The following is a 14,691-nucleotide window of genomic DNA, read 5'->3' as shown; positions in this document are numbered from 1 at the left end:
AAAGGAAATCCGAAAAAGGCTTCGTTGCTGCTGCGAGTCGGCAGCGGCTGTGGCTTTGCTGCTGGGGCTTCCGCTGCAGCAGCAGCAGCAGCAGCTGCTGCTGCTGCTGCTGCGATCCTCTGTGGGGTTGCTGCTTTTACCATTTATTTTTTCCGCTGCTGCGGCTCTCACCAGCGTTGCAGCGGAGGCGGCAGCCCTGCACTTGGTGCAGCAGCGGCAACAACAGCTGGTGCAGCAAAGGCAGCAACAGCAGTCAGCAGCAGCAGCAGCAGCAGCAGTAGCAGCAATCTCTCCCCAGCCTTGAGGCGTACGTACACCTCACAGAACTATGCCAGAGGATGGGCTCCCATAGGCATAGAAGCAGCAGCAGCAGCTGCTGCTGCTTTGCTGCTGCGACTTCCCTCTGAAACAAACCCACCTAAACCCTAAACCCTAAACCCTAAACCACATCCGGAGACACCAACTGTTCAAGCACTAGCTAGCTCGCTAGCTAGCTAGCCACGGAGCTAGCCGCGGTGCTGCCTAAGAGAGTGTTGGGTAGCAGCAGCAAAGTTAACACACTCCCAGATGCTGCTGCTGCTGCTGTTGCTGCTTCTACTCTCGCTTGTTTGTTCTCGGTCTGTGTTGCTGCTGCTGTTTTGATGCGACTGTCTCTCGCCTGCTGCTGCTGCTGCCACTTGTTCTCATCGTCTGCTGCTATATATGTGCTGCTGTTGTCCCTTCTTTTTGCTGCTGCTCTTCCTGCTGCTGTCCCCCTCTTTTGCTGCTGATCTTTCTAGAACGAGCAGCGCAACAGCAGCGACTGCAGCAGCAAGTGAAGCAGCAAGTGAAGCAGCAAGTGAAGCAGCAACTACTTCAGGAACTGCTCTACCAGAAGGCAGCAGCAGCTGCTGCTAATAACCTATTTGGTGTGTTGCTGCTGCTGTTAGCTTATTGTGTGCTGCTGCAGCTGCTATTGTTCTATGTGTTGCTGCTGTTTCAAGTCTGTGGTGGTGTCTAGACACCTGACTACTGGGGTTGAGTTGCTGCTGCTGCTGCTATAGAAGGTGCTGTAGGCTGCTCTGGCCGTGCAGTAGCCTGTGCTGGTGCTGCAGCAGCAGCTGCTGCTGCTGCAGCACGAGCAGCAGCAACACGAAGACGCGGACAAGAATTACAACTCTGCCAGTTCAAGACAAGAAATGTTGTGACGCTGTGTGCTGAGGTGTATGTACACCCCAAGATGCCTCGGAAGCGAGAGACACCTTGAGGTGTATACCCTCAGGTGTATATACACCTCAGGTGTATGCACAACACAGGTGTATATACACCTCAGGTGTATATACACCTCAGGCGTAAATACACCCTGTTGTGTATATACAACACCATTAGCTGTATATACACCTAGGGGTGTCTATACACCTAGGGGTGTCTATACACCTGAAGTATGCATACACCTGATATATACACCTCGGGGTGTACATGTATACACACACCTTGGGATGTCTACACCCCAAGGTGTATATACACCTTAGGGTGTATATACATACACCTGGTGGTGTCTCTATACACCTAAAGGTGTCTATACACCTCAGGGTGTACATACACACACCTTAGCGCATATATATATATATATATATATATATACACCTCGGAGTGTATATATACACCTTAGGGTGTCTATACACCTTGGGGTGTCTCTATACACCATAGGATATATATATATATATATATATACACCCTAGGGTGTCTATACACCTTAGGAATTATCTTTAATAATACAGATAAAGACGCTGCGCCCATGATAGTTTAACCCCTGCCTTGAAGGGAAGCAATAGAGAAGGACGTGAAACAAAACAAACAAACAAACGAACAAACAAACAAACAAACAAACAAACAAACAAACAAAAGAACTCAGCAACACAAACAGAAGAAAAGAAACAAGGGTGAAAAAACAAAACAAACAACCACAAACAAAACGCAGGGCGCACCCAGCTGCCCAGTCAACCCGCTGCTGCTGCTGCTGCTGCTGCTGCTGCTGCTGCTGCTTCTGCTGCTCCTACGGCTGCTTCTGCTGCTGTTGATGCTATGGGCACTTTTGCTGGTGCTGCTTTGCTGCTGCTACAGCTATTCCCACGGCTGCTGCTGCTATTGCTGCTGCTGCAGCTATTCCCACGGCTTCTGCTGCCATTGCTGCTGCTGCTGCTGCTGCTGCTGCTATTGCTGCTGTTGCGACTGCTGGTCCTGCTGCTGCTGCCGCTGCTTTCCTGTTGATGCTGTCCTCTCCACTGCTGCTTTTCTTAATGCTCGTTCTGCAGCTTCCTTTGCTGCTGCTGCTGCTGCCTTTGCTGCTGCTGCTTCTGCTTTTGCTGCTGCTGCTGATTTTGCTGCTGCTGCTGCTTCTGCTGCTGCTTCTGCTGCTGCTGCTGCTGCTGCTGCTCAAGTTGCTTACGCTGTTATATTAAACTCTTCCGGTATATTTTCTATTGGTGTTGCTGCTGCTGCTGCTGTTGCTGCTGCTGCTGCTTGTGGAGCAGCAGAAGCAGCGGGCGTCCACACACGCCGCAGCTGCCGAGCAGCAAACAAACAAACAAAACAAACAAAACAAAACAAACAAAACAAAACAAAACAAAATAAACAACATATACACCTCAACATAAAAACCATACCCCAGCTTTCAATCGCCATCGGCGGCCTCTCACAGTCTGAGGAGGAGGAGGGGGTGGCGGAGGAGTAGCAATGCTTCTGCTGCTGCTGCTGCTGCTGCTGCTGCTGCTGTTGCTGCTGCTGCTGCTGCTGCTGTTGCTGCTGCTTCTGCTGCCGTCCTCTCTTTGACAAGCGAGATGAAATACACGGGCACCGCACTGTTGATGCTGCAAATGCTGCTGCTGCGGCTGCGGCTGGAGCTGCTGGTGCAGCTGCAGCTGCTGCAGAAAATGCTGCTGCTGCCGCTGCTGCTGTAGCTGCTGCTGCAGCTGCTGCGGCGGTGGCGGTGGTGGGGGGGGCCCACTGATCACCTGCAAATCACCTTGTGAGGTATACAAGGGGAAGCGCTGCTGCTTCTGATGCTGTTTCTGCTGCTGCTGTAGCTTCTGCTGCTGCTGCTCCGGAAACAGACGCTTCTCTTTCTCCTGCTGCGGGTGTTGCAGCAGCAGGAGCTGTTGCTGCTGCTGCAGCAAAACGGGTCCGGCGCGATGCCGCTGCTGGCGCCTGCTGCCGATCCGAGTCTGCTGCTGGTGCTGGTGCTGCTGCTGCTGCTGCGGTTGTTGTTGCTGCTGCTGCTGTTGCTGGTGCGGCAGCAGCAAATGCTGCCTTTGATGGGGGGCAAAGGATGGCGTTGGCGGTTTGTAGTGCTGCTGGGGGGTCGGATGCTGCATATGCTGCAGCTGCTGCAGCACAAGCTGCTGCTGCAGCGGAGGAGGTAGCGGAGGAGGGGGAGGGTAGGCTGGGGGAGGCGGGTAAGGAGGGGGAGGAGGTGGAACCCAGCGCCCTGCTGCTGCTGCTGCTGCTGCTGCTGCAGCTGCTGCTGCTGCTGCTGCTGCTGCTGGGGTTGGTGATGCTGATGAAGGTGAGGCCCGCTGTCTCCTCTGCCGCCTTCGTCGCTTGTCCTGCGCCTCAGTGCAGCCGTCCCCTGCTGCTGCTGCTGAGGCTGCTTCTGCTGTTGCTGCTGCTGTTGCTGTTGCTGCAGTGTCTCCGCAGCATCCAAGCGTCCCATGTTCTTGTACATCTGCAGACAGCGCGTCAGCAGCAATTATGCTGCTGCTCTGAACCGCAGCACACTCCCGTTGCTGCTGCTGCTGCTCCTGCTGCTGTAGTGGCCGCTGCTGCTGCGGCTGCTGGAGCGGTTGCGGCTGCTGCTGCTGCGGCTGCTGGAGCGGTTGTGGCTGCTGCTGCTGAGGCTGAGGCTGCTGCTGTTCCTTGTGAGACATCGTCTGTTGCTGCTGCACCGGCCGAGCGATTTGCTGCTGCTGCTGCTGCTGAAGCTGCAGCACGTCGCACAGGCCATCTAGCTGAGCTTCTACGGGTGCAGCAGCAGAAGCAGCAGCAGCAGCGCCTTGGTCGCTGCTGGTGTGCCTCCCCACAAGCAGCAGTTGGGGCATACGCTGCTGCTGCTGCTGCTGCATCTCGAGCTGCTGCGGCTCTGGGGCTTGCTGAGTATCAATCGCCCCTCCACCTCCTGTTGCTGCAGCAGCAGCTTCTGCAGCAGCTGATGCTGCAATGCGGCGCCTTCTCCTGCTGCGCTTCTGCAGCTGTTGCATCGCAGCAATGCACAACACCCTGCTTCTAAGTGCTGCACGTATTTGCTGCTTCCTGTCTGCTGCAGCAGCGGCAGTAGCAGCAGCTGCTGCTGCTGCAGCCATCCACGCCCCTTCACCCTCTTGCTGCAGCAGCTGCTGCACCTCCACCAGCTGCACTGCTGCTTCGCTAGACAGAAAAACTGCTGATGTCCCCAGCCTCCAGGCGTGCATCATCTCATTTCCTCGTTCCTTTGCTGCTGCTGCTGCTGCTGTTGTCGTTGCTGCTGCTGCACGTGCAATTACTCGCACTTCCGGGGTTGCCGCTGCCTCAGTCAGAGCAGCAGCTGCGTTGGTGATAGTGCTCCTGCGATGAGCTCTTGCTGCTGCAGCAGCAGCAGCAGCACCAACGAAAGCAGCAACAGCTGCAACAGCAGCAGCGGGGCTGCGCGGGGCCTCGTATCCATAGCGTAGCAGCAGCTGTGCTGCTGCTGCTTCGACTGCTTTGCGGTGTACAGACACTGGAAACCACCTGTGCTGCAGCAGCGCGTGCTGCGGCAGCAAGAGGCGCCGCTGCAGCAGCAGCTGCTGCAGCTGAGCAGCAGGCAAGCACAAAGCAAACGAGCAGCTGCAAACAGGAGGGGAGAGAGATTCTAGGAGAGCTGCTGCTGCAGCAGGAAGAGACGGAGAGGACCCCAGCAGCCAGCAGCGGCTGCTGCTGCTGGTCCTGCTGCTATTAATACTCGCAGCAGCCAGCCGCTGCTGCAGCCAAGGCAGCAGCGGGGGAGACAAGTGCAGCAACGCGCGGTTCGCTGCGGTGCTGCTCGGAGCTGCAGCAGCAGCAAAGCCATCTACGGTGTATGTACAGTTGCCCCAGGCATGCTGCAAAGTTAGAGAGAGCTCATTGCTGCTGCTGCTGCTGCTGTTGCTGCTGCTGATGTTGCCTTGAGAGAGAGCCCGACGCGTTGGATTCTGCAGCAACTGCTGATGTGGCTGCTGCTGCAGCAGCAGCTGCTGCTGCTGCAGCTGCTGCAAGAAGAAGCTGTCTCTTTTTTCATCCTTTATAATTGGAGACATCACCGCGTCCCAGAGCACCCAGAAAGCGTTAATAGGCTGCCGCTGCCTGCTGCTGCTGCTGCTGCCGCTGCTTCTGCTGCAGCGGCCTTCCATTAGAGCCAGAGCAGGCGACCCGGCTTGCACACCCCCTAGACTGAAGTTGAAATGCTGCTGCTGCTGTTGCTGCTGCTGCTGCGGATGCGACTGCAATTCTCTTTCCTGCTGCAGCAGCTGCTGCAGCAGAATCTCCATGCCATGCTGCAGTTCCGCAGTTTCCCTTCGGCTAAGGACCTGCTGCTGTTCTTGCTGCAGCAACTGCTGCTGCAGCAGCTGCTGCTGCATGTGCTGCAGCAGCTTCTCATTGACGAAGTTGCTGCAGAAGCGCGTGAGTCCAGCAGAAAAGCAGCGGGGCCTGCATGCTGTTGCTGCCGGTGCTGCTGCTGTTGCTGCTGCTGCTGTGTCTTCCTCTGTATCTGGTAGAAAGTCCGCAGCCTCCAGCAGCACAACTGCTGCTGCTGCGGCTGTTGTTGCTGCTGCTGCTGCTGGGCACGACTCTGCTGCAAACAGAGACTGCATGCGCTTTCTAAAGCTGCTGCTTGAAATGCAGCTAAAGAGAGACTGCTGTCTCCCCTCTACGTTTTCTTCGCGGGTTGCTGCTGCTGCTTCTGTTGCTGTTGCTGCTTCTGTTGCTGCTGCTGCGGCTGCACCTGATGAACCTGCTGCTGCTGCGGGGTCGCAGCCCTTGCTGCTGCAGCAACTGGTGCAGCAACAAGGCAGCAGCAACCCATGAGCATCTGCTGCTGCAGGTGCATCCACTTGCTGCTGCACTGCAGCAGCAAGAGCAGTCAGCTGGCGGCTTGCCAGCTCCGCTATCCAATCCGCAAGGTGCCTATACACCTGAGCTGCTGCTGCTGCTGCACGCCGTGCTGCAGCAGCAGCCAGGCAGGAGTTAAAGCAAATGCATGAAGAAGAGATAAATGAAGACTCTAAAGCATCAGCGCCACACCCCATCGCCTCCACGCAGCAAAAGAAAAAAAAATCCCGCACCACCTGCAGCAACAGCAACAGCAGCAGCAGCAGCAGCAGCAGCAGCAGCAGCAGCAATGGGATCAAAACCTAAGCACAGAGGAGGATACGGGGAAGCTGAGTGCAGTCGAAGCTGTTGCAGCAATAGCAGCAGCAGCAGCAGCAGCAGCAATTGAAACAACAGCAGCAACTGAAACAGCAGCAGCAGCAGCAACTGAAGCAACAGCAGCAGCGGGACTTGCAGCAGCAGTTGAAGCAGCAGCAGCAGCACCGTGCGTCTCTCACTGCAGCAGCAACGGGGCTTTTTGATTGAAGCTTTGCTGAGGGAGGAAGGAAAGATATACAGGGTAGAGCAGCAGCAACAAACAAACCCCTTCCTAATTGCTGCCGCACGCTGCTGCACAGTCCAACTGCAGCAAAGCAGCGGCACAGCACTCTCCAACTGAGAAACTCCCAGCAGCAGGTAGTCTCGTCTCCTGCTGCTTCTTGCTGCAGCTGCTGCAGCAGACGCGTCACAGCAAACGCTGCTGCTGCTGCTGCCGCTGCTTCGCCCTGTGCTGCTGCAGCAGATGCATCACTAGCAGCAGCATCAGCAGCAGCAGCAGCAGCGCAGCTCGCACCTTCCACTGATGCTGGTGGGGAAGCAGGAGCAGCAGCAGCAGCAGGTCCTGCTGCTGCTGCTGCTTCTCCACCCGCATCCAGAAGCGCTTCTCTTACGAGCTGCAGCAAAATAAAGGAGGTCGCATCGTCACCTCCAGCAGCAGCAGCAGCAGCAGGCTGCGGCACAGCAGCAGCTCTCTCAGCAGCAAGAAAAATCGGCTGTACGTACACCTGGCAGTGGGGAATCAAACGAGGGCCTCCACCCGCGGAAGCTGCTGCTGCTGCTGCTGCTGCTTCACTTCCCAGGCTAAGCACAAACTGCGTAGAGATGCACGCCTGAGAAAAGCACTTGATGCTGCTGCTGCTGCTGCTGCTGCTATTCTTTTGTAGCAGTGCAACAGAAGTAAGGCCCCGCAGCAGCAAAGAGGAGGCGCTGCAGACGCGGTCAATCAAAGTCTTAAGAGCGTTGCTGCGAGCTCCTGCTGCTGCTGCTGCTGCTGCTGCTGCTGTGTGCAGCTTGTGGAAGCAGTAGCTGAGTGCAGCAGCAGCTACCGCAGCTTTAGGGCTGCCTGCAGGCCCCAGCAGCAGCACGGCGTGAGCAGGAGGCAGCAGCGAGTGCTGCTGCGCTGCAGCAGCAGCAGCAGCAGCACCATCAAGAAAGAGACAAGCAGCAGGTGTCTCCCCACCTCCAGCATCCTTAGGCAGCAACTCCTTAAAGGCAGAAAGAGTGCCTGAACTCTCCTGCTGCTGCTGCTGCTGCTGCTGCAGCTGCTGTTCCTGCTCCTGCAGCAGTTGAGAGCCGCCGTGTGGGGGATGCCCCTCGTGCACGTGCTGTTGCTGCTGTTCCTGTTGCTGCTGCTGTTGCTGCTGCTGTTGCTGTTTCTGTTGCTGCTGCTGCGGCTGCTGCTGCAGTTGTTGCTGTTCCTGTTGCTGCGGCTGCGGCTGCAGCTGTTGCTGTTCCTGTTGCTGCTGTTGCTGCAGCAGCTGTTGCTGTTCTTTTTGCTGCTGCTGCTGCCGTCCCTGCTGCTGCTGCAGCGAAGCAAGAGCGCGTGCGAATGCTTCGTCAATAAGGCTAAAGATGTGGGGTGTACGCTCTCTGTTTGCTGCTGCTGTTGTTGCTGCTGCTATTGACGCAGTGGAGCGCCTGCTACTTTCACTGCTGTTGCTGCGGCTGCTGCTGCTGCTCCTGCGCCGGGTTCGGCTGCTGGTGTCGCTCCTGCTGCTGTTGCGGCTATTGCTGCGGCTGCTGCTGCGGCTGCTGCTGCGGCTGCTGCTGCTGCTGGCAGGTGCAGCAAGCAACGCACGACCCGCCCAGCTGAAGGTGAGGTGGGGCTGCTTCATTGTTGAGCAGAAGGCGCTGCAGTAGCAGCTGCTGCTGCTGCTGCTGTTGCTGCGGTCGTTTGTGCTGCAGCTGCCGGTGCTGCAGCTGTTGCCGCTGCTGCGCCTCTTGCCCCGAACTAAACAGCAGCAAAAGCATCACTTGATGCTTGTTGTTGCTCAGCGTCTTCCTAAAGACGGTGGGGGGGGGGTGCTGAGGTGCTGCTGCTGCTGCTGCTGCTGCTGCTGCTGCTGCGCAGGCTGCAACACCTCACCCCCTGCATGGAGGGGAGAAAATTAAAGAAGAGCCGCCCTGGAGGGGCCGCCGACTGGGGTTGCGGTTGCTGCTGCTGCTGCCGCTGCTGCTGCTGCTGCTGCTGCCGTTGCCGCTGCTGCTGCTGCTGCAGCTCGGCTGCAGCGCCTGGCGCGCAGCAAGCAGCCAGAGCACAGCAGCAAAATAGCTGCTGCGCAGCTAAGCACAAAAGTGAAAGAAAGGAAGGAAAGACAATGTGCAGCATCAGCAGCAGATCTCGCGCAGCAGCAGCAGCAACCCGAGCGCAGCAGCGGTGGGTCGCGCTGCAGCAGCAGCCCCAGGAGCAGCAGCAGCGGCAGCAGCAGCTGCTGCTGCGGCTGCTGCTGCTTGTCAAGCGAGGACAGCAGCAACAGCAGATGTTAGTGCATATATTTAAACAGTAAATAGATTAGAGGTGTTTCTTCGTTGTGTATTATAATACTGCAGCACGGGTGCAAACCTTATCACTTTGCTGCTGCAGCACGGGCCCCACGATAGTAGCTGCAGCAGCAGCAGCAGCAGCTGCTGCTGCTGTGCTACAACAGCAGCTGCTGCGGCCGTCTCTATATTAACCCCTGCAGCAGCATGTGCATCTGCTGCCAGCAGCAGCAACACTAACACCCCCCTGGGGGCCTCTAAGCGGTCAGCAGCTGTTGCTGCATAGCGATGGAGCTGCTGCTGCAGCAGTTGCTGCTGCTGCTGCCTCTGCTGCTGCACCCCTCCTGCTTGGGCTAGAGGGGTTTAAAAATCTTCTGCAGCAACTGCAGCAGCACCCACACGCAGTGTGCAACAGCAGCAGCAACAACAATAACAGCAGCAGCAGCAACAGCAGCACTCAAAATGGAGCAGCAGAAACAGGAGCAACAGCAGCCGCAGCAGCAGCAGCAGCAGCAGCCGCAGCACGTCCGCACCCGCAGCAGCAGCAGCAACAGCACAGACACAATGCAGCGGCTGCTCTTCGACCCTCTCTCCCCTCACCCCCTCATCATCCTTACCGGTGCAGGTAAGCGTGGCAGCAGCAAGCCCCCTGCAGCAGCAGCAGCGGCAGCTGCTGTTGCTGCTGCTGTTTTGCTGTTGCTGTTGATAATGATGCTGATGCTGCTGTGTCGCTCTTGCTGATGTGTTTCTCTTGCTGCTGTTGCTGCTTCCTTTTCTATATCGATAGCTCATCCACTTCGTCTACCTGCTGCTGCTGCTGCTGTGTTGCTGCTGCTGCTCTTGCAGGCCTTAGCAGCAAGAGCGGCATTCCTTTGTATCGCAAGCAGAGCCCGAAGCAGCAGCAGCAGCAGGAGCAGCAGCAGCAGCAGCGGAGCAGGCGGCCATCCAAGGGGAAGCACCAATCACTGCCGTACTCCAGACCAAAGCAGCAGCAGCAGCAACAGCAGCAGCAGCAGCAAGAGCAGCTCGCAGCATCTTTGGGTGTATGGGGAGCTTTCTCCCCAGACAACGCAACACTGGAGATAGCAATGGCTTCCCCCTCAGACTGGTAGCACCCGCTGCTGCTGCTGCTGCTGCTGCTGCTGTTGCTGCTGCACGAGCTACTAGGACGCCTGCTGTTGCTGCTGCTGCTGCTTGATTACCTGCTATTGGACATGGCGGCTGCTGCAGTTTGTGCAGCTTCTGCTGCTTGCTGGCTGTGTGTTGATTAGCGCCCTGCTGCAGTCTGCCGCTGCTGCTGCTGTTGCTGCTGCTGCTGCATGCAGGCTATGGCGCTTCTGGTTTGCTGCACATCCTCCTCAGCTGTACGCTCGCTGCTTCCCTTCCTTGTCTCACTTCTTGTTGGGGCTGCTGGTGCTGCAGCAGCCGCAGCGGCTGCTGCTGCTGACGCAGAATGTGGATAACCTAGAGCGATATGCGGTGCTGCTGCTGCTGCAGCTCTTCGCTGCGCCTCTGTCTGGTCTCCGGCTTCTCTCGCTGCAGCAACAGCCGCAGCAAGAACACAAGCAGCAGCTGCTGCTGCAGCAGAAGCAGCAGCAGCATCAGCAGCAGGGCTGTCTTGTAGCCCTGCAGAAGTCATATCGCGCTGCTGTACAAGCTGCTGCGCCATCAGCAGCTGAAGCTGCTGCTGCTGGTCCGGAAGCTGCTGCTGCTGCTGCGGCAGGAGCAGCAGCTGCTGCTTCCGACTTCCCTCTAAACAACTCTTTTTTTGTACTGCCTTGGTCCGTGCCGCTCCACGAGCTCCATGGCAATGTCTTTTTCTTCAGGTGCATGCAGCAGCAGCTGCTGCTGCAGCAGCAGCTGCAGCAGCAGCAGCAGCAGCAGCAGGCTGCCGTGTGTCCGTTTGCGTTCGAGGCAGCGCTCCATCACTCTCAGGTATTGTGGGTTGCAGTGAATCAAAGGGAGGCCCCCCTCTTAGGGTCTCCGTTTGCTGCTGCTGCTGCTGCAGCACCAGCAGCAGCAGCAGCAGCAGCAACAGCAGCAGGGGGTATTGTGCGTCCTCTGTGCCCCTGCTGCGGCAGCGTTTGTCTACCTCTCTGTCTCCTTTTTGATGAATGTCTCTTTTCTCCCCACAAGGCCTTTGCTGCTGAAGGCCTTGTACGAGCATTGCTTCTTGCTGCTGCTGCTGCTGCTGCATCCGGCAGCTGCGGCGCTGCTGCTGCTGCTGCTGTTGCAGCGGCTGCTGCCCAAGGCCTCTATGACCCCGCGCACTTGCTGCTGCAGCCAGAACGGCAGCAGCAAATGCTGCTGCCTCAGCTGGCGGCGCTGCAGGCTCCGCTCCTGCGTGGCTTGCTGAAGCAGACTCCTGTTGCTGCTGAGAATGCAGCAGCAGCAGCTGCTGCTGCTTCCAGTGCTGCGGTTGACTCAGAGGCCTTGTTGCTTCAGATAGCTGAGGAGCCCCACAGAAGCTCCTCTAATTTGCTGCAGCAGCAGCAACCCCAGACAGGCAGCAGCAAATGCTGCAACAGCAGCTGCAGCAGCAGCAACTGCGGCTGCGTTGCTGCTGCTGCTGCGTATCTTACCTGTATTGGCGGCGCCAGGTGTATCTGTAGCTCTTGCCGCTCCCCACAGAGCTCGCTGCTGCCCTCCGTCGCAGCAGCAGCAGCAAGCCCTGCTGCTGCTGCTGACAGCGTTGCTGATATTCGTGACGCTGCTGCCGCAACCTCTGTGTCCAGAGCGATCAGCAGCAGCAGCAACGGCAGCAGCAGCAGCAGCAACGGCAGCAGCAACGGCAGCGGCAACGGCAGCAGCAGCAGCAGCAGCAACGGCAGCAGCAAGAGCAGCAACAGGAAGGCTTGGGTGCCTGGTGCGCCGGCCTTCGCTTTGCTGCTAGGGACTTCGCTTAGCACTGGCAGCAGCGACTGGCTGCTGCTGCTGCTGCAGCAGTTTGGTGGCAGTGCAGCAGCAGTAAACAACGGCGAAGGGCAGCTGGATGTTTGCTTCGACTTCTATTTGCAGCAGCAGCAAATAGTAGCAGATGCAGGGAAAGCTGTTGTGCGGTCCGCCCGTCTGCTGGAGCAGCAGCAGCAGCAACAGGAGCACGAAGAGGAGCAGCAGCACTTAGAGCATCACGCACCGCAACACTGCACCGACAACAGCAGCAGCAGCAGCAACGGCGGCAGCGCGCCGCAGGCAGCGGGTTCAGCAGCATCTTCAGGAGCAGCAGCAGCAGCAGCAGGATCTGCAGCAGCAGCAGAGCTGCGAGGAAGTTTGTCTGTTCTGGGGCGCCGCTTTGAGCTAGCAGGAGCAGCAGCAGCAGGTGGTGTTGCTGTTACAAGCCGCAGCAGGAAGCTGCGGCGGGTGCGTGAAGATCTAAATGAATGGCTGCTGCGGCTCTGCCCTTTCGATTTGCTGCAGTGGCTGCAGAGACACCACACGAGGCTTCAAGAAGCACACAGAGAAGCTCTTGCTGCTGCTGCTGCTGCTGCTGCTGCAGCAAGAACAAAGAGCCATGCGAATCCTGAAGCTGCAGCTGCAGCTGCAGCAGCAAATGCTGCAGTTGTGAAGGCAGAAGCTGCCTCTAGTCAGCATACCCCTGCCGCTGTTGTTGCTGCTGCAGTGCACCAAAACTTATGAACCGCACTGCATGTGCTGCTGTTGCTGCAGCACTGCAGCAGCAGCAGCAGCAGCAGGGACGTCAAGTTGTTTTGTCTTCTCAAATATACTTGCGCAAGCACTCTCTGTCCGTTTGCTACCCACGTGCTACTCACCCGAAGCAGCAGCAGCAGCAGCAGCAGCAGCAGCAGCAACACGTGAGTAGAGGTTTCCTATTACACCCGTGTATAAACTGCCAATGCAGCCTGTTGCTGCTGCTGCTGCTGCTGTTGCTGCTGCTACTATCAGCAGCAGCAAACACAACAGCCGCAAAGTCTGCTCTGCCACTTCCCTATCAGCATCAGCAGCAGCATCAGCAGCAGCATCAGCAGCAGGAGGTTTTAATATAAGTTGAGCTTAGTGACGATGGTGAGGCGTATCTGGTAGTCGAGAGCAGCAGCAACAGCAAGGCCGATCTTTTGTGTACACCAGTCAAAAGAAACAACAGGCTGGCTGCTTATTGCTGCTTCATTCAGCAGCACATGCTGCCCAACAACTCCTCGCAGAGTTCCTGTCTCTACATCTTCGACTGTACGTTCAGGTGGATACGAGTACTTCAATATGCTCACCTAAACACCAGCAGCAGCAGCAGCAGCAGCAGCAGCAGCAAGAGCAGCAGCAGAAGAAGCAGCAGCAGCAGCACATGAGAAATAGCAACACAGATGAAGAAGTAGCGATTAATATGGGAGCAGCACGTAGAGCAGCACTAGCAGCAGCAACAGCAAATGCAAGTAATGCTGCTGCTGCTGCTGCAAACAATACAGCAGAAGATATGAAGCACCAAGCAATAAACACAATCCACACCAACACAAAACACATGAACTCTGATGCAGCAGCAGCAGCTGCTGCTGCTGTTGTTGCTGCTGCTGCTGCTGCTCACCGTTCCGCTTCCGCAGCAAGCTGCAGAAATCTCTCTGTTTTGCGGCAGTGGATATACACCCCACACTGTCCCTGCAGCAGCAACACAAACTAAACCGCACCGCTTCAGCAGCAGCAACACTTGCTGCTGCTGCTGCTGCTGCAGCAACAGCAAACCCTTCTCTAAAGTTTATACCGTTGATGGTTGATTAGGGTTTAGGGTTTCGCTGAAGCGATTTGTTGTTCTTTAGCAGCAAACCCTTCTTTAGGGTTTATAGAGATTAGGGTTTAGGGTTTATAGAGATTAGGGTTTAGGGTTTCTAGGGTTTAGGGTTTAGGGTTTCTAGGGTTTATTAGGGTTTAGTTTGAACCTGAAGCGATTTGTTGTTCTTTAACAGCAAACCCTTCTTTAGGGTTTAGGGTTTTGAGATCAGCGGTGAATAGTCTGCCTTCTAAAGCAGCTAGCAGCAGCTTATTTGGGTGTATGTTGTCTCTGTCTGTTCTTAAACCGCAGACAGCAAAAGATATATTAAATTCAGCAACAAGCTTCGGCCCTCTTAAGTCTAATACTTTTACATCGCCGTTGTCATAACCTGCAAACACAACACCATTTGCTGCTGCTGCTGATGCTGCTGCTGCTGCTGCTGCTGCTGCTGATGCTGCTGATGATGATGATGATGCTGCTGATGGGTCTCCTGCTCCTGCTCCTGCTGCTGCTGCTGCTGCTGCTGCTGCTGTAGGTGCTGCTGCTGGGGTACAGCCGCCGAAGCAAACAGACCAACACTCTGCTGCCTCTTCGCCATCATCAGCTACCAAAGACAACACCTAAACACAAACCCTAAACCCTAAACCCTAAACCCTAAACCCTAAACCCTAAACCCTAAGCCCTAAAACCCTAAACGCTAAACCCTAAACCCTAAACCCTAAAACCCTAAACGCTAAACCCTAAACCCTATAATTCCTAAGCCCTCAAGACAACGCCTAAACACAAACCCTAAACCCTAAAGGCACCCACTACAAACACACCCTAAACCCTAAACCCTCAACCTTGTATACCAGCACTAAAATCAAACCCTAAACCCTAAACCCTAAACCCTAAACACTAATTCTTATAAACTCAAACAAGCATAAAAAAACAGCAAAGTATTACAACAGTTTTTAATATATAAATTATATATTATAATTTATAATAAAATAATAAACAAATATAATTAATTAAAGCAAATAAACAAACAAATATAATTAATAAACAAGTATAATTAATTAAAGCAAATAAACAAACAAGTATAATTAATAAAC

At 55.8% G+C, this 14,691-nt stretch overlaps 3 protein-coding genes across 3 annotated transcripts; 1 reads left to right on the top strand and 2 right to left on the bottom strand.

Annotated features, from left to right (window-relative positions):
* Positions 1-2,276: 2,276 nt before the first annotated feature.
* Positions 2,277-8,234, bottom strand: EAH_00006750 (hypothetical protein, conserved; the record flags this gene model as incomplete). Its single annotated transcript, XM_013396024.1, has 3 exons — positions 2,277-2,429; positions 2,646-6,253; positions 6,665-8,234. The coding sequence occupies 3 exons, from the start codon at positions 8,232-8,234 to the stop codon at positions 2,277-2,279; spliced, it is 5,331 nt and encodes a 1,776-aa protein (XP_013251478.1).
* A 483-nt stretch (positions 8,235-8,717) lies between these two features.
* On the top strand, positions 8,718-12,516 carry EAH_00006740 (hypothetical protein, conserved; the record flags this gene model as incomplete). The annotated part of the gene is made up of 4 exons (XM_013396023.1): positions 8,718-8,902; positions 9,261-9,505; positions 9,727-9,988; positions 10,206-12,516. The coding sequence occupies 4 exons, from the start codon at positions 8,718-8,720 to the stop codon at positions 12,514-12,516; spliced, it is 3,003 nt and encodes a 1,000-aa protein (XP_013251477.1).
* Positions 12,517-13,964: 1,448 nt separating this feature from the next.
* Positions 13,965-14,453, bottom strand: EAH_00006730 (hypothetical protein; the record flags this gene model as incomplete). Its single annotated transcript, XM_013396022.1, has 2 exons — positions 13,965-14,201; positions 14,449-14,453. Coding segments are annotated over 2 exons (242 nt in total), but the record flags the coding sequence as incomplete, so codon positions are not given.
* Positions 14,454-14,691: the final 238 nt, after the last annotated feature.

This window comes from Eimeria acervulina, genomic scaffold (assembly GCF_000499425.1).
Source record: "Eimeria acervulina Houghton genomic scaffold, Eah_scaff30, whole genome shotgun sequence".
Taxonomy (NCBI): Eukaryota; Apicomplexa; class Conoidasida; order Eucoccidiorida; family Eimeriidae; genus Eimeria; species Eimeria acervulina.
The sequence above is the reverse complement of the archived record's forward strand: the minus strand, read 5'-3'. Positions and strand labels throughout refer to the sequence as shown.